The following is a 19961-nucleotide window of genomic DNA, read 5'->3' as shown; positions in this document are numbered from 1 at the left end:
TGTTATTAGGTTTTTGCATCTAGTTTTGTTTATATGAATATTATATTTTCTTTTTATATTTTTACATCTAGTCCAATATCTAAAATGAACTTAAATTGATGGATTTTCTATACAATGTGCTTATTGGTTTTTGCAAGGTTTGATTTTTCCTTAGTGTGTATCTAGAACCTTCAATTTTTTAAATGGCACCAAAATCAAAACTTGCGACTAAACGTCCTCATCCAAGTTTACCGTCTACGAGTCAGCCCGAAACTAAACCTTGACCTCAACCCATTTTACCTACTTTTTTGACACATATTTTAATAAACCCGGAGTAATAAACCAAAGGACACAATTTAATATGTTCAAAAAATTTATTATTAGGGATGAACTTGCTATTGATTTTGAGTTTATGTATGATCTCAATTTTAAATTTTCTTACCTTGGTCTTATGAAGCGATGGAAATTTTTTACCTTTATTCAGCTTAAGCCACAATATTTTCTCACTTTAACCCAAATTTTTTTTCCAGTGCTCGTTGTCATGTTGATGAACCTACTAAAAGTGTTATTGTCATAAAGTCTTATCTTATGGGGAATACATTTCTGTTAGACACCGAAATAATTACCAATCATCTAGGTCTAGAAAACACTAGTCTTGATGATGAGGATCAACTTATTCCTGGTTCTCTAGCCCCCTGCTCTGTTACTACCCTAAACTCCCATGATCATTTTTTCCAATTGATTATCACTTGGTGGTTTTGACTATCCAGAGGTAAGTATTCTACCATTAGAACTGTCAATGCTTGGTGGATTCAGTGCTTCCGCACTGTCCAATGCATCAATCTTGCTCAGATAATATTTGTCGACCTAGTTTACATCATCAACAACCACCTCAGCTCTAAGGTCACCTCTTTTTACTAAAGTTGCGTTCTAAGCCATATTATAACACCCTAAATTATAGGTTAAGAGTTTTGAGTTTATTTGAATGGACCTTAGAAATAATGTCCCCTTAGCTTGTGAAGTTTTGGACCCAAGTGAATTTGATTTGGGCCTTAGATGAGCCCAATAGGTGTTAAAAATGGTGTCTATAAATTTGAACCAAACGAGAAAGGACTAGGAAAGTAATTAGACCAATTTTAGAATCAAAGGATGAAAATACTTAATGATTGATGATATCACGTCTAAAATCACTCCTTTTTTACCCCTTTGTTGTCTCTTCCTCTCCACTCTTCATCTCTTTCTTCTTCCTCAAGAGCCACAAAATGATTGAAACTTTAATATTTCTCATCATCCTTTGAGAATTGTTTTTCCAAAGGTGGGTTTTAATGGGGTTTATGGAACCTTGGGATTTTAATCTATTTTTGGAAGTTTTGAGCTATAAGAATTGTTTATAGTGCTCACTTAAGTTTTAAAATGAGTTAAAAACTCATTATACTTGTTTTGATTAGTCCAAGAGAAGGCTTAGTGCTCTAAGGAAAGGGCAAGGAAAAACTAACTCTTGGGTGATTCAAGGACGTTTTCAGTCACCTAGCATCAAGTAACAAAATTCCAACTTGACCATACCACATGTAGGTCATTGTATGTGCATATATGGTTTGTTTAGCTAATAAAGTATACTAGAGTGATTTCACAGTAAAATCCACATTTGATATTTGTAACCATGAAAGATGATACCTTTTGACCTCTAAGACCTCAAATAAGACTTTAATAAGCTTTTATAGAATTAGGGGGTGAATGGGTGAGATTTAGATGCAATTGTGTACCCAAATCAGGGCACTCTAGGCCATCAATATCGGTACTGTAAGAACAATACCAATATTATTCTTCGTATAGGGTAAAAACAAGGCATATTGTGAATGAAGTATCGATACTCCTTTAAGGGTATCGATACTCATTTAAGGGATATCGATACTCGGGGTCTAATATCGATACTCAGAGGGTAGTATCCATACTGGTGACAAGTTAAGGATTCTAATAGGTATTTTTGGTACAAATACTCATGGGAGTATCAATACCAAGGTTAGAGTATCGATACTCCCCATAAGATTATTGATTCTATGATATTTTTCAAAACATCGAAGTTGTTTATGGTATCGATACCCAAAGGTCAATATCAATACTGTAGCCGTAGTATCGGTATCATCATTAATTTTTGTGCTTTTTAGTTCAATTATTTTGGGTGTTTCAAGGTCTTACAAGCTTTATGTTTCTGAATACAAGTGGGAACAATTAAAGTAACTAATTACACACCTAAAAATCAAGTAAGTTATGGTGACATAAGATTGGCCCATGTATGATGCTTCAGAATCGGTTAGGACACCCGAGTTACTCTAGTATTATGATAATCGTCCTATGTTTGTGAAATATACCGATATTATCTAATCAGGTATACATCTAAAGCACATAAAATTATAGATCGTACCCCTATGCCCAAATGGGATTGGGATGTAAGCTTTGGATGCATGAAAAATTTCGATCCTTGCCCCGACCTCTTGGGTATTTGAGATAGACTAGGGTTATAAGTTTCGATGTACGTAAAATTCTAGTTCTTACCCTGAAGCTATCAAGTTCTAGATAGGTTAGTATGTTGTCCAATATGTATATAAGATTCCTTCGACCACATCACCAGGCCAATCTCGTGTTTGCCTGTTTACCTAACATGTTTATGACTTTACAAACTGGCATGTTCATTTAATGAATGCATGTAGTATTGTATAGTTATTTTCATGGCACAAAGCTTGTAATTTCAAAGTATGGAATGTGTTTCCGCGCGTAGGTCAGTAGAGGATTGACGAGGAGCCTATCGCACAGATTCATTACAGACCAAACATTTGCAAAGTATGTCTTGAGAATATTTTAGAGGGCATGTATTTTATGCGGACCTTGTATTATTCGAGTCATAACTCTATTTGATTTAAACTCTATGGTTGTATTTGTAGTATTTGGGAGACTCGCATATTTTGTAAACTTTGATTTTGATTCCACATATATTATGACGAATGATTTTGATGATTATAATTTTTTTGAAAATAAATTTTTGGGTTTACCATTTCGGTGGTTCTGTGTGGCATCGTAATCCAGGGATCTTCTGGTCGAATTGGATTAGTATATTACATTTAATGGTATCAGATTGTCTATGTTTACTCGTTCCTAGGACTCGCGGGTTAGCATCAGTAAGTGTCTGTGTGAGTACATGCCCCTAGAGTGTTAAGAATACTTAAGTTTTTGGAATGGTGATAGTGACCTCTCTTTCCTTTCTAATTGGAGACTTAGATCATGGTTGATGACACCGTTCTTAGTCACGAGGGTCAGGACGAGAGTCACCTCCCTGGCTGGAGACTTTGGAGACGATTTTGCCCCAAACTCTAAGTATGAGATACCTAGTTCAACCTACCATAGCGTCTCAAGATTCCCTGATTAAGAGACTCTGTAGGTACAGGACTATGACTTCTTTGGATCTAGGTACGACGATCCCATCTCTACAGATCAGTGGCTTAAGAAGACACTTCGTACTTTGCGTCAGTTGCACCTCACTCCTAACGGAAAGCTTGAGTGCGTCATCTCCCTTTGAAACTGATGCGATTGATTGGTGGGAGACCATAGAGTTGGCTATGGAGCTAGAGAGACCCACTTGGAAGTACTTTCAATATGATTTATAAGAGAAGTATATAAGAGAGGCCCATACTGACGATTTGTGAGACTAGTTTCTATACATGACTCAAGGTGATAGGATAATACTAGACTACAAGAAAGAGTTCTTTCGATTGAGTCATATGCACCAGAGCTCTTTTCGACCTAGGCTTACCATTTTAGGAGGTTCACGGAGAGCCTCTACTTGGATATCCTCACTCAATTGGCAGTTGACCCTCATCGTGTCTTTATGGAGCTAACTTGATAGATAAAAACAATTGAGAGGATTATGTGTAAGAAGGATCAGGCGACTAGTGATTTTGTAGGGAAATTCAGAGGTCTTTAGAGATAGTTAGACCGTCTTAGTCAGCAGTAAAACATGTCAGGGCCCATCGGAGTTTAGGGAGACTACTATCAGGGTCATCTAAGGGAGCAACTTAGAGTTCAAACCGTGAAAGTAGATCTAGCTCCCACAGGATACCCTTATTGTTAGTTGATGGATCAAGCATCGGTGGGTCTGAGTAGACACCAGTTTACCCGGTGTACTCAAGCAGTTGCAGGAGACACCCTAGGGAGTGTTATTGAGTGAATGGAGGTTGCTTTAGCTCTTGATCCTGGGACCATTTTGTTAAAGACTATCTGTAAACTCAGAGTTCAGCCCTTGCATTATCGTAATGATCTGTGTCATTTAGTGAGGTCGAGGGTCTTCAAGGGTGGTGGAGCCGCTTTAAGGCAGTACAATAGGGTACCTCCAGATCCAAGAATAGCTAGGAGCCCAGAGTAACCTCGTGCTAGTATGCAGTCTGAGCCTAGGAGTAGTATGATGTTTTTGATGTGATTTCAGGTATATTTACAATCTTTTCTAATCTTGTTACTGCATTAGTAGATTCGGGTTCCACTCACTCCTACGTTTGCTATGACCTTGTCCGAGAGAGGAATATTTCAGTCGAGGATTTAGAGATAGGGGTCAAAGTGTCTAGTCCCCTAGGGTTAGTCGTCTTAGTTGACAAGATTCATCGTCATTGCCCCGTAGAGCTTCAAGGTGAGGTATTATTAGCTGACCTGATAGAGCTACCGTTTTGGGAGTTTGATGTGATTTTAGGCATGGATTGACTTACAGAGCATGACAAGAGTTTGATGTACAAGTCGAGATGACTTAAACTTCGCAGATGACCAGTGAGAGATCGGGTTGTGCTAACAAGGTTTTTATATAGTTAGGGCTCAAAGATTATTGAGTCAAGGGTGAGAAGCCTTCTTGGCTCATGTAGTGGACTCACGAGCTTCTATTCTGACACTTGAAGATATTTGTACCAGGTGAGATTTCTTCAATGTTTTCCCAGAGGAGTTACTAGGGTTACCACCTAACTATGAGGTTGAATTTAGCATAGAGGTTTTGCCAGGTTCAGCTTCGGTGTCCATTGTAACCTATCTCATGGCACTAACAAAGTTGAAGAAATTGAAGAATCAGGTCCAAGAGTTATTGGATAGGAGTTCAATATGACTGAGCGTTTCATCTTGGAGAGCGTCAATCCTCTTGGTTTAGAAGAAAGATGGGTCGACGAGGTTATGCATCGACTATCAGTAATTGAATAAGTTAACTATCAAAAGTGCTACCCTCTCCCTAGGATAGATGATATGTTTAACCAACTCAAAGGAGCATGTGTGTTTTCCAAAATTGACTTGAGGTTAAGGTATTATTAATTTAAAGTTAAGGATGCCTAAATTGCCAAGACCTCTTTTAAGATAAGGAACGACCACAACGAGTAACTCATGATGCCATTCGGATTCACTAATACCCCGACAACATTCATGGATTTGATGAACCGTTTCTTCTATCCCTCTCTAGATCAGTTTGTGTTGGTCTTCATTGATGACATTCTTGTGTACCCTTGATCCAAGGAAGAGCATGATCAACACCTTCACATTGTTTTGTAAACACTTATAAAGTGTTAGTTATATTATAACACCTCCAACCTATATCCGACCTGAATCCGAGTCCAAGGTGACACATTGACTTTTCAAACGTTTTCTTTAAAAAAATGGCTAAAAATTAAATTCATAATTCAAGAAAATAATTACTTTTCATTAATTAAATCAATTGGTTTTACAAAACCTATCAGAGCATATTCAACTTAATTCTATTAGTACATGCCAACTATATTCTATATAACAAAATACATAATCATATCCATTTCTTTTCTGATCTGAACTTTGTAAAGGAGATGCTGACCTGTCTTGTTCATCTTAACTTCTCTTCTAGCTTTTGGAACCTACGTTTGAAACACTCACACGCTAAGTCATTGACTTAGTGAGGCATAAATAAACTTACTATAACATATCATTACTAATTCCTACTATGAACACTTCATGTAATCATAATGAACTATAGAATGCATTGTGCATCAAAACATAAATACATACATATACATATCCTTTCATCATTCTTATTATTATTCTTATCATTATTAACCAAACAATATACATATCATCTTATAATTTTTGTAACACATTTCCTATCACAAAAGCATTTACGTCACACGTAATATGTTTATTGTTATCTCTTTGTTAGCCCATGTACACATATGAGAACTAAAGATATGTGAGTACATAAAGGTTGTGCACATAAGTTGTCACCACATCTCGTATAATTCCTACTAGGCACGCGTAGAATTTGTCCCGAAGGATCACTCCTTAAGAACCATATACATATTCCAATGCACCAAATAAGTGTACCGAAGTACCGCATATATGTTCCAAAGAATTACATATATGTCCCGAAGGACCACGTAGAACCCTCGACTCTTGGTATGCCAACTATACCTCCAGCTCTCATGACACATAACATGGGCATTATCTTTTATGTCATTTCACATATTCACATAGGCACGCAGTTCACTTACATAGAGCATATTTCCATATAATTCACATATCTCATGTCATATTCTCATATGATCACATAGCTCATATCACTTAATCTCTTATGTTCATATATCACATGTTCATATCATTCCTTATGTTAATATCATATAACTTATATAATCACATAGATCCTTATACCGGTTCATATATCTTATCACACTAGCATACATTCATACAAATCATGTAGCACATGTAAAAAGATGTAACACATACACTCATATCAAATATATGCTTGCATTCATGAGTTCATGAATTCTAATATAAGAAATAGACTTATCGCAAGTCTTATTTCCCTTAAACATTATATGTTAACTAATATGCACTCAACTGGCCTCACTAGTTAATACTGATCTCTTACTTCTTCCTTGCTCAATCTTATCTCGTTGATTCATCAAATACTCGCTTCCGGTCAATATCTACACAATAAAACATTTGATATGCATATCAGAATTCTAAGTGTCATAATTCGATCCTTAAGAACTCAAGCTAAATGAAATGCTTAATACAATTTCCACTTTGAGTAGTATCGATACCCCATGCATGGTACCGATACTTCCCTAGCTATGGTATCGATACCAAGCCTAGGTATCAATACCCTTTTTGCTTTCGAAATCCTTGTTTCAAAAATGGGTACCGATACTGACCTTCTGGTATCGGTACTCTTGGCATCGATACTACCCTCCAGGTATCTATACCCAATGAATGCCTTTGTCAAATTTAAGCTTATAGCATCGATAATGTTCAACCAGTATCAATACCCCTATACCAATTATTACTCTTTTACTCTTGAAGTATCAGTACTGGATGAAATATTACCGATACTCATAGCCCAAAATTCACTTTTCTTAACTGAAAATCTTACCAAACTTACTTAATTATTTTACCATAACCTCTTTTAAGTCCTTTAAACTTAGCTACACTTATCCAGATCATCTTATATCCATATAACCATCCTCATCTTTAATAACTTAACTTAGTTCTTGAAACCAAGAATCTTACGAAATTTCCAACATGTTTGTAATTCATTTCTGTTACTTCTATCTTCTTAATTATACCTTTGTCAAGTCAAATATGACTTCTAGATCCATTAACAACATTTTTTCAACAATTCACTTAAAAACTCTTTATATTCAAATCTTCCATTACTTATTTTTCTTTAAGTTTCTTCATCACATTATGTTTCCATAGTCTTTCCTTATGCTCTATTAAACAAAACCAACCTTAATTGAAAGAAAACCAGTTGAAAATCAAACTAACTTTAGCTATAGTAACTCACGGCTGGAAGAAGAAGAAGAATAACTCTCTGGAGAAATCTTTCATTTTTCTTACCCATTTCCACGTGTTTTATATCCCATAAAAGAAAGATAAAAAATATTTCTTATAAAAAGACCAATTTACCCTTTACTTTATTGAATGTTTACTAACAATTCTTCACAAAATATTCCCAAATAAGTCCTTGAACTTTTAAAATTTTCAAAATCATACCTTAAAGTTTTAAAATTTCTATTTTAGTCACTAACCCTGATTTGGGATGTTACAAATCTCCCCTAGTTTAAGAAAATTCATCCTCAAATTTTCACTACACTAATGAATGAATATACTTTCTACACATATCTTATTCATATTCCCATATTGCCTCCTCAATTAATTTTTCGTTCTATCATTAATAACTTGGCTATCATTTCTTCAATTACCTTTTTCCCTTATATATCCATATCATGTCACTTATCATGTAGATAATAACATCAGTTCTTATCACTCAAAATCATAAATCAGTCAAATTCCTCATCGATCTTTAATTGCCTTGCAATAATAACCAAACTTTTATTCCATCATCACTTGACTGCCTCTTAAACTTCCTTAATATATATAAATCATTCTTTATTTCTCTGACTACATCTACTTGAACAATAAACATAACCTTAAATCTTCATCATAGATGATTAAGACATACTTTTTGGTGAATCAAACAATCTTTCACATCATCTGACGAACCTTTCTTACTTCTAATCAACTTATGATCTATACCTCACATAACCTTTATCACATTTGATCCTTTAAACTCCATCATTTTCATTTCTTTATCCATTTATCCTTTCATGATCAAAATCTCGTTATAGTATAACTAAACCATATCTTTCCTCTATGCTCTCATATCTTCATAACTCTTATATTCTATATGAATTGCACAAAATCTTGTTCTTATACAAAATCCTTATTCTATTCACAATACACATATTTTACTACAAACTTTAGCTTACTTTGGATACACAAATCCTTATCTTCTTAACTATACCACATTTACATAATCAGAATACACCACCATATCCAAGTCCACACCATACTCGATTAGCTTAACTTATCAAATCCACATCCTTTCTTATACACCATGCAATTTCCTTTGTTCAAACGCAACATTTCAACTTCCTTTTTCTTGTAAATTAATCACCGATGTACCCATTCTTAAACTCTTTCGAAATAATATCCACATCACTTGATCCATTTTAGATACTTTTTCTTCTTCAATTTATATATTTTCTAACAGAACTTTCAATTCATTCCACCACTTTCATATCTAAGCTTAACTTTATATCTATCTTTAACACCTTATTTAATTTTCCAATATCAGACTCTACTACTTAAGTGAGTCTGACTTTCATCAGATTTGATCTTTCAACATGGAATACAACTGATTCAAACCAAGTCTATAGTTGAAAATCATAATCTCTGTCTCTCTTCGATAGTGCTAATTTTTATGAAATACTAATTCTCTTAATCCTTCTGAGCTCTCTCTAGATCTTTAACACAAGTAGCCACTTCTTGAAAAAGGAACAATTTCAACACCAATAACACTCTTTTAGTCTAGTCACAAGCCCTCCACACATCACTTACGTACATCATTTTCATTTAGATTAGCTTCATAGCAATTCACTCAACTTATCAAACTACACTCTTATCCATACACATTACAATTCCCATGTTTCAAACTCATAAACTCTGGCTTCATATATCTGATAAACTTATCACAGAGATATTAATTATCGAACTTTTCTATACTAATAACCATATCACTGAATCTTTTGTCATCCTCATAATAACATTTGTTCACTATACTTCGACTCATCCGCATAACAACTAAACTACTTCTCCTAACTTCTCCACTTCAGAAAAGTGGAGACCTTTTTAACGTTATTTTAACATGTTTTCAACTTTATGAAAACAACCTTTGATTATCCGAATCACTTTCTGAGGTGTCCGCTCTTTATCATACATGGCTAGGGCAGGTGAATTGCTAACACCATCAGGTTCATCATCTTTCACATTTCTTCAAAAATTCTCATAATTAGATTTCTACTATATCCTAGTAATCTTATTCTATTAGCAAGACATAGTACTCCTCACACTATCAGATCAGAAATTTTCACTTTATATTGGTATGTACATATTTTAAAACTCGTTTAACTTCAGTTTAAGCCTAGAATCGGCTAAACCTTATCTCTAATACCATTAAATGTAACACCCCAACCCGTATCCGACCAGATCTGAGTCCAAGGTGTCACATTGACTTTTCAAAAGTTTTTCTTTACAAAATGGCTAAAATTTAAATTCACAATTCAAGAAAATGATTACTTTTCATTAATTAAATCAATTGGTTTTACAAAACCTATCAGAGCATATTCAATTCAATTCTATTAGTACATGCCAACTATATTCAATATAACAAAATACATAATCATATCCATTTCTTTTCTGATCTGAACTTCGTAAAGGAGATGCTGACCTGTCTTGCTCCTCTTAACTTTCTTCTCGCTTTCCGAAACCTACGTGTGAAACACTCACACGCTAAGTCAACGACTTAGTGAGGCATAAATAAACTTACTATAACAAATCATTACAAACTCCTACTATGCACACTTCATGTAATCATAACGAACTATAGAATCCATTAAGCATCAAAACATAAATACATACATATACATATACATATACATATACATATACATATACATATACATATACATATACATATACATATACATATACATATACATATACATATACATATACATATACATATACATATCATTTCATTATTCTTATTATTATTCTTATCATTATTAACCAAACAATATACATATCATCTTATAATTTCTGTAACACATTTCCTATCATAAAAGCATTTACGTCGCACGTAATATGTTTATTGTTATCTGTTTGTTAGTCCATATACACATGTGAGAACTAAAGATATGTGAGTACATAGAGGTTGTGCACATATGTTGTCACCACAACTCATATAATTCCCACTAGAGGCGCGTAGAATTTGTTCCGAAGGACCACAATATCCCGAAGGACCACTCCTTAAGAACCATATACATATTCCAATGGACCAAATAAGTGTACCGAAGTACCACATATATGTTCCAAAGGATTACATATATGTCCCGAATGACCACGTAGAACCCTCGACTCTTGGCATGCCAACTATATCTCCATCTCTCATGACACATAACATGGGCATTATCTTTTATGTCATTTCACATATTCACATAGGCACGTAGTTCACTTATATATAACACATTTCCATATAATTCACATATTCACATATATCATGTCATATTCTCGTATGATCACATAACTCTTAATCTTTTATGTTCATATATCACATGTTCAGATCATTCTTTATGTCAATATCATATAACTTATATAATTACATAACTCACTTATATCAGTTCATATGTCTTATCACACTAGCATACATTCATACAAATCATGTAACAAATGCAAAAACATGTAACACATACACTCATATCAAACATATGCTTACATTCATGAGTTCATGCATTCTAATATAAGAAATAGACTTGTCGCAAGTCTTATTTCCCTTAAACATTATATACTAACTAATATGCACTCATCTGGCCTCACTAGTCAATTTTGATCTCTTACTTCTTCCTTGCTCAATGTTATCTTGTTGATTCGTCAAATACTCACTTCCGGTCAATATCTAGATAATCAAACATTTTATATGCATATTAGAATTCTAAGTGTCATAATTCGATCCTTAACAACTCAAGCTAAACGAAATGCTTAATACAATTTCCACTTTGAGTAGTATCGGTACCCCATGCATGGTATCAATACCAAGCCTAGGTATCGATACCTTTTTTGCATTCAAAATCCTTGTTTCAAAAATGGGTACCGATACTGACCTTATGGTATTTGTACTCTTGGTATCGATACTACCCTCCAGTTATCGATACCCCATGAATGCCTTTGTCAAATTTAAGCTTATAGTATCGATATTGTTCAACCAGTATCGATACCCCTATACCAATTATTACTCTTTTACTATTGAAGTGTCGGTACTACATGAAACAGTACCGATACTCATAGCCCAGAATTCACTTTTTTTACCCAAAAATCTTACCAAACATATTTAATTCTTTTACCATAACCTCTTTTTAGTCCTTTAAACTTAACTACACTTATCCAGATCATCTTATATCCATATAACCCATCCTCATCTTTAATAACTCAACTTAATTCTTGAAACCAAGAATCTTACGAAATTTCCAACATGTTTGTAATTCATTTCTATTACTTTTATCTTCTTAATTATACCTTTTACAAGTCAAATATGACTTCTAAATCCATTAATAACATCTTTTTCTACAATTCATTTAAAAACTCTTTATATTCAATCTTCTATAACTTATCATTCTTTAAATTTCTTCATCCTATTAAGTTTCCATAGTCTTTCCTTATGCTCTATTAATCAAAACCAATCCTTAATTGAAAGAACTAATAGAAAATCAAACTCACCTTAGTTATAATAACTCACGGCTGGAGAAGAAGAAGAAGAACTCTCTGGATAAATCTTTCATTTTTCTTACCCATTTCCCCGCGTTTTATATCCCTTAAAAGAAAGATAAAAAATATTTCTTGTAAAAAGACCAATTTACCTTTTAATTCATTGAATATTTACTAACAATCCTTCATAAAATATTCCCAAATAAGTCCCTAAACTTTTTATTTTTTGAAATCATACCTCAAAGTTTCAAAATTTCTATTTTAGTCATTAACCCTGATTTTTGGATGTTACATATATGCCAAGTTTGGGAAGTGTAAATTCTAGTTGACAGAGGCTGCATTTATGAGTCATGTAGTAGCAGCTTATGGCATCTGAGTACCCTAAAAAAATTCAGACAGTGTTAGAGTAGCAACCGCCTAAGAATGTCACCGAGATGCATAGTTTCTTAGGCCTTGTAGGGTACTACTGTCATTTCGTCAAGGGTTTCTCAATGATTGTGGCATTGTAAACCAAGTTACTTCGAGAAGAGTCCCTTTCATATGGAGCCAGAAGTTCCAAGAGAGTTTTAATCGTATTTAGTGATGTGTCATTAAATGGTTTAGGGTGCATCTTGATACAAGAAGGGAAAGTTGTGTCCTATGTACCTCATAAGCTAAAGCATCACGAGAAAAATTATCCTACCCACGATTTGGAACTCACAATAGTGGTTTTACCATTAAATATTTAAAGGAATTACCTTAAGTATTTTCTTATTCAGAATGAGTTGAACTTGAGGTAATAGATATGGGTAGAGCTGCTGAAGGACTATGATTGTGTGATCGACTATTATCTGAGTAAAGCGGACGTTGTTATAGATTCTTTGATCAGGAAGACCGTGGTAGAGTTGCGAGCTTTACTAGTATGTCTAAGTTTGAATGATTCAGGTTGTTTGTTAGCCAAGTTGTGGGTCGAACCCGAATTAGTGGGTGAAGTTAAGAGATTAAAAGTTTGAATAATTGGTTGAAAACCTGAGTAGAGCAGGTCCTTCGAGGTGAGGCCCCAGGTTTTGAGTTACGCAATGAGAGTGTATTGTACTTCCAAGAGAGTTTATGTGTGTCGGCAGATAAGCAACTGCATGACAAGATCCTTCATGAAGTGCATTACAACCCCTTTTTTCCATCCAGGTAGCAAATTGCATTGCTAGCCGGGCATAAAGAGTGAAGTATCCGAGTTTGTTGCCAAGTGCTTAGTATGCAACAAGTCAAGGTAGAATACCAGGTTCCCATAGAATTACTGCAGCTGCTTTAGATACCGTAGTGAAAGTGGGAGCGAGTGACCATGGATTTGTAACAGATCTACCAATGACAAGGTTTAGGCACGATTCAATGTGGGTTATAGTAGACCGTTTAACCAAATAGGCTTATTTTCTTCTGATTTGGATATATTATACATTTGAAAGGTTGACCCAGTTATACATTCTTGAGATTGTGAGGTTGCATGGAGTTCTTATCTTGATCATATCTGACAGACACCCGCACTTCACCTCTCGATTCTGGAAAGCACTATATGGAACTTTGGGTACTAAACTTCACTTTAGTACCGCCTTCCACCCTCAGACAGACGAACAATTTGAGAAAGTTATTTAGATTTTGGAATACATGCTTAATGCACCTCTTTGGACCTTGAAGGTAGTTGAAAAGATCACTTCCCTTTTGTGGAGTTCACATACTACAATAATTTTCATGTAAGCATTCAGATAGCTCCGTATGAAGCCTTGTATGGACGTAAATGTAGAACTCCATTGTTTTGGACAGAACTTAGTAAAGGTAAGATCGTAGGTCTTGACTTGATCTGAGAAACCAAAGAGAAAGTTCAGTTGATTCAAATTCGGTTGAAGAGGCTTTAAATAGACATAGATAGTACGTAGATATGAAGTACAATGATATAGAGTTCATAGTGGGAGACAAGGTATTTCTAGAGGTTTCCCCACGGAAAAAGGTACTTCAGTTTGGACGTAAGGGTAAATTAACTCCATGATTCATCGGACCATATGAGGTTTTAGAGAGAGTTGGGCCAGTGGCTTATCATTTAGTGTTACCTCTGGATCTTGAGTGTATCTACAACGTATTTCACGTATCCATGCTTCAAAGATAATGATCCAATTCGTCCCATGTTATACCCATTCGAAGACCTTACTTATGAGGAAGAATCTATTAGAATCCTTGCCAAATACGTCAAGGAACTAAGGACCAAGAGGATACTGTTAGTGAAGGTTTTTTGGAGGAATCATGGGGTGACATGGGAACCCAAAGATGATATACAACTTTAGTATCCAACACTTATTCTATTTAGGTAAATTTTAGGGACGAATTTGTTTTTTAGAGGAAAGAGTTGTAACGCCCTAAATTTTGGGTTAGGGGTTTATTCTTATAGACCTAAGAAATAAAGTACCCTTAGCTTGTGAAGTTTTAAACCCAAGTAAATTTGATTTGGGCCTTAGATGAACCCAATAGGTGTTAAAAATGGTGTCTATGAATTTGAAACAAAGGAGAAAGGACTAGGAAAGTAATTAGGCCAGTTTTAGAATCAAAGGATGAAAATCCTTAATGTTTGATGATATCGCGTATGAAAAATCACTCCTCTTTTTCACCCCCTTTGTTATCTCTTCATCTTCACTCTTCATCTCTTTCTTCTTCCCCAAGACCCACACAAAGATTAAGGCTTTAAGATTTCTAGTCATATTTTGAGAATTCCAAGGTAAGAACTTCAATCTACATCTCCCAAGCTTCCATTCAAGCCCTCATGTGTAAGATTTGACTTGGTTTTTCGAAATCTGAGTTTTAATGGGGTTTAGGGAACCTTGGGGGTTTTAATCCATTTTTAGGGTGTTTTGAGTAGTAAGAAATGTTTCTATTTCTCCCTTAAGTTTTAAAATGAGTTAAAAACTCATTATACTTTTTTTGATTAGTGCAAGAGAAGGATGAGAGCTCTAAGGCAAGGGGCAAGGAGAAGCTAACTCTTGGGTGATTCAAGGACTCTTTTTAGTCACCTAGCATCAAGGTAACTCAATTCTAACTTGACCATATCATATGTAGGTCATTGTATGTGCAAAAATAGTTTGTTAGCTCATGATGAATTCTAGAGTAATTTCACGGTAAAATTCGCATTTGATGTTTCTAAGCATGAAAGATGATTTCTTTTGACCTCTAAAGCCTTAAAAAATACTTTAATAAGCTTTTCAAGTCTTAAGGGAGTGAATGGGTAAGATTTAGATGCAATTTCATGCCCAAAATAGGGTACTTTAGGCCGTCGGTATCGGTATTATTCTTCATATAGGGTAAAAACAAGGCATTTTTTGAAGGAAGTATCAAGGGTAGTATCGATACTAGTAGCCATTTTTGGTACCGATACTCATAGGAGATTAAATACCGAGGAATTTTTTAAAACATCAAATAAGTATCAATACCCAAGTGTTAGTATCAATAATGCTGACATAGTATCGATACCATCATTGATATTTGGGCATTTTGGTTCAATCAGTTTGTGTGTTTCAAGATCGTACAAGCTTTATGTATCCGAAAACAAGTAGGAACAATTAAAGTAACTAATTACACACCTAGAAATCAAATAAGTTAGGGTGACATAAGATTAGGCTTTGTATGACACTCGAGAAACAAACAGGACACCCGAGTTACTCTAACATTATGAACATCATCCGCTGCTTGTGAAATATCTGGATATTGTCTGATCAGGTACGCATCCGATGCACGTAAAATTTTAGATCATACTTGTAACAGCCTTAACCTGTATACGTGTACTATTATGAGTTAAAGATGACACATTAATTAATTGAAACATTTCTTAACCCAGAATGGATAAAATTTTGTTTCTTTTAAAAGTTTCCAAAATTTAACATTTATTATAAAATAATTAATCACAAAAAAAATCAAAATGTCATATTTTGACTTCTAATTCAAATCCAGTTTTAGGCAGTAACATGCAGTTTTGCTCTGATCATATAATAAATAAAACTATCTAATTTTAAAATCCAATTAATTAATACATAAAACATAACTTAACATAATATTTATTCATACGATAAATTTTATTTTGTAGACATTTCTTACTCCTATACATATCAGCTAGAAAATTTAGAACATAATAGGATGTCATTATTGTTGCATGTAAATATTCCTTGATGATTGATGTCAAGCTCAGCTCCTTACTCCTCTCGCTTTCTTTTACCTATGCGTGAAAATCATCTCATGCTAATTATACACTTAGTGAGATAATCTTAGTAATAGTCAATGTAATACAACACATAAATATAAATAAATAATATTACTCGATGCATTATGTTCACTTTACCTGCATTTCAACCATGTTATCATATATTAACATGACACTATAAGAAAATATACCTTTAATAACATGCGAACGATGACACATGCTAGTTTATGATTTGCAAAACATGTGTGTCATTAAAAAAATGTCATGTTTTTAAAAATCTGAACGATTTATGACTTACAATAATGTGTGTCATATTTAATAGTCATAATCCAAAAATTTTACAAAAACACGGAGTACAGTTTTAAATGTGTATCATCTTTAGGAGTCGTATTTTAATTTCCCCCCATTATTTTCATTCTTTCCCGCTTCTCTTCCCCCTCGTTAATCAATTCTAGTTTTCTCTCTGAATTTTTTGGGTTTTCTTTTTTTTGGTGAGGCTATTTTCTTAAGTTTGTTGTTTTTTTCGGTGGAGATTATAAGTTGAGAAAGAGGGGAAAATGTGGGATCTCAATGACTCACCGTATCAACAACTGAGAGACGATGAATCCGAGGGCTGTTGTTCATCGCAGAAGACTTCCGTAGACGGTGATGAAGACAAGGGAAAATGAGTCGGATCCATGTCGAATTCAAGTTCTTCAGCTTTGGGGGGTCGAGGATGGATCGGAAGAAGAAGATGGTGAGCGAGCTAAAGCAGGGTTAAAGAAGAGAAGTAACAGGATTTTTTATTTCTCGGTGCCTCACGAAGAAGAAGAAGAGTGCTCCATGGAGAGTGAACCGGCTCCCATGACCCGGCAGTTCTTCCCTCTCGATAAAGACCAGGAAATGGGTTCTTCTTCAGGGTTCCCCCCTTCTTTTTTTATTTTCTTGGCCTCCTTCAATGTCCCATTAATGTTCTTTTGTTTTTACTTTCGGGTAAATTCATCTTTTTTTCATTTCCTTCGGTGTATCTGCAATGAAATTCCTGCTTTTCATTTCCTTGATGGGTTTCGGGTAAATTCAACTTTTATATTCGTTCTCTAGATGGATTTTTTCTAACACAATCACCATTCAAATGTCCTCTTGTATTTGCATTAGCTGTGTTATTAAAAATCATTTATCTTTTGACATTTAAAATTAACTCCTTGATCTTTGATTGGGAAGTTTTTGCTTGATTTAAACTAATCTCCAAATTATGTTCTTTATGCTATATATTCCCATGATTTGTATGTATTATCACAACGTTACTTCAAACACCTTGGTGGTCCTAGAGTCGATGGCTGCTCATGGTGTTAGGACTTTGATATATTCTAGTACATGTGCCACATATGGGGAGCCTGAGAAGATGCCAATCACTGAAGAAACCCCACAGGCACGTTGCAAACTTGGTTTTATGCTTGATAACTTTTTAAATTTTTGTTTGAGGCCAAATATTAAAGGATCAACCTTCATCAATTTTTGGATTAATATAGAGTTGTATTACAAGGAAATTGACCTTCGTTTTGGAACCAACTCAGGTTCCAATCAATCCATATGAGAAAGCTAAGAAGATGGCAGAAGATATCATCATGGATTTCTCTAAAAATTCAGACATGGCAGTAATGATCCTAAGGTTTTATTTTAGTTTAATTTTAGGAGCTTTGAGTTTACTCCATGTTTTCTTTTCTCAATATGCATAATTTTATCAACTTAGCATCCCAGAAGTCTTCCATGCCTTAAACCAAAACTAAATATTTTAGATCATTATACTTTCTCATTTGAGGGAGTTAGTTGATAAGTTTTCATTGTTCTGCCAGCCAACTGCTGCATATATAAAACATACATGCAAGGTCTACATAGTCATGTTTTTAACACAATCATTTTGTAGTTCTAGATTACAAGGAAACCATAGAAGGTAGCTTAGTTCAGAATAATTTAGGATTGATGAACTTTGTAGACCTTGAAGGGCTTCTACTATCATATTCAATGTGTAGAGTTCTGACCACAATTGCTGATAGTCCAACAATATGCTCTCCTATTAATATATTTTATTGTTATTAAAAACTTGAACATTAAAGGAATTTGCTGAGGTTATGATTCATATATTTTTGTGAATTTTAGATACTTCAATGTGATCAGGTCAGATCCAGACCTGAAGGAAGATTAGGTGATGCAGCTCATGGTATTATTCTTGGTCTTAAGGTGTGTTATTCCTTTTATCCCTCCACTATGATTCTTTAATGATTGCTACGTATTTCAGTTACACCTAGGGTCAAGATGTAAACAACTAGTCATGTACAAACAATGTATAGAACACTTCATTATTTTAGGAAGATTGTGAATACCACAGATACTTTCTTGAAGGCCATGTATATATTGCTGATGTGAAATTGGATAATTTTGTAAATGTATTATCTTCCTAACAATGGGAAGTGCAAAAAAGTATATTGAAGTGCAAATATGAGTTCAATCAAATCATTGATTTTCTGTATGCGAGTATCAAGTAAAGTTCATTAGAATCAAAAGTATATATAAGTGATTCTGAAGTTTGACAGCTACTAGAAAAAAAATCTATGATCATTTATAATGCCTAAATTTTCATCTTTTCCTTGAAACAAGTTTGTTATAGATGATGATTTTTCATAATTGGATGCTTTGTGTATCTAATTTAATTTTCTTTTATGTTGACATCACCTTTGCAAGCATCTACCTAATACGTTAGGCAGATCTTAGAGCTCCTTGAAGATTTGAAAGATTTGGACTGAACTATGATTATCTGTCATTCCACATGTTTAACAATGATGCATTTTCTCGAGTGAAAAAGATTGTGTATATGATAAAATAATTTGTATATTAATTACTACAACTGTACTTTGTATGTGCTTTTTGCATGTTTGTTTTGTTCTTGTAACTTTTATAATGTTATCACACCTGTCACCCAAGATATCCATAGTTTTGCCTTTATTGTTTCAAATTGATTTTGGTGAACTTTGTTATGGTTATTGTGATTTTCGTGTAGGTCAAGGGAATGGACTATAAAACACACGACGGGACTTGCATTCGTGATTATATCGATGTTACTAACCTGGTCGATGCTCATGTGAAAGCTCTTCAAAACGCAAAGCCCCATAAAGTGGGAATTTACAATGTTGGCACCGGAAGAGGTAGATCTGTGAAGGAGTTTGTGGAGGCATGTAAGAAAGCCACTGGGGTGAAGATCAAAGTCGACTATCTGCCCCGCCGACCTGGAGACTATGCAAAAGTGTTTAGTGATCCAACTAAGATAAGGCGAGAGCTGAATTGGATAGCTCGATTTACCGATCTCCAGGAGAGTTTACAGATTGCATGGAGATGGCAAAAGGCGCATCACGACGGATACACATCAGCCTCTTAG

General features: G+C 34.5%; 1 protein-coding gene across 1 annotated transcript; it reads left to right on the top strand.

Moving 5' to 3' along the window:
• Positions 1–17200: 17200 nt before the first annotated feature.
• LOC120193198 (UDP-arabinose 4-epimerase 1-like) lies at positions 17201–19961 on the top strand. Its single transcript, XM_039195764.1, has 5 exons — positions 17201–17438; positions 17860–17960; positions 18106–18186; positions 18689–18769; positions 19587–19961. Exons 1-5 carry the CDS (start codon positions 17201–17203, stop codon positions 19959–19961), a joined length of 876 nt encoding a protein of 291 aa, XP_039051695.1.

This window comes from Hibiscus syriacus, unplaced genomic scaffold (genome assembly GCF_006381635.1).
Source record: "Hibiscus syriacus cultivar Baekdansim isolate YM2019G1 unplaced genomic scaffold, ASM638163v2 tig00116989_pilon, whole genome shotgun sequence".
In the NCBI taxonomy this organism is placed as follows: Eukaryota; Viridiplantae; Streptophyta; class Magnoliopsida; order Malvales; family Malvaceae; genus Hibiscus; species Hibiscus syriacus.
Note: the sequence above shows the minus strand (reverse complement) of the source record. Positions and strands in the feature narration are given on the sequence as shown.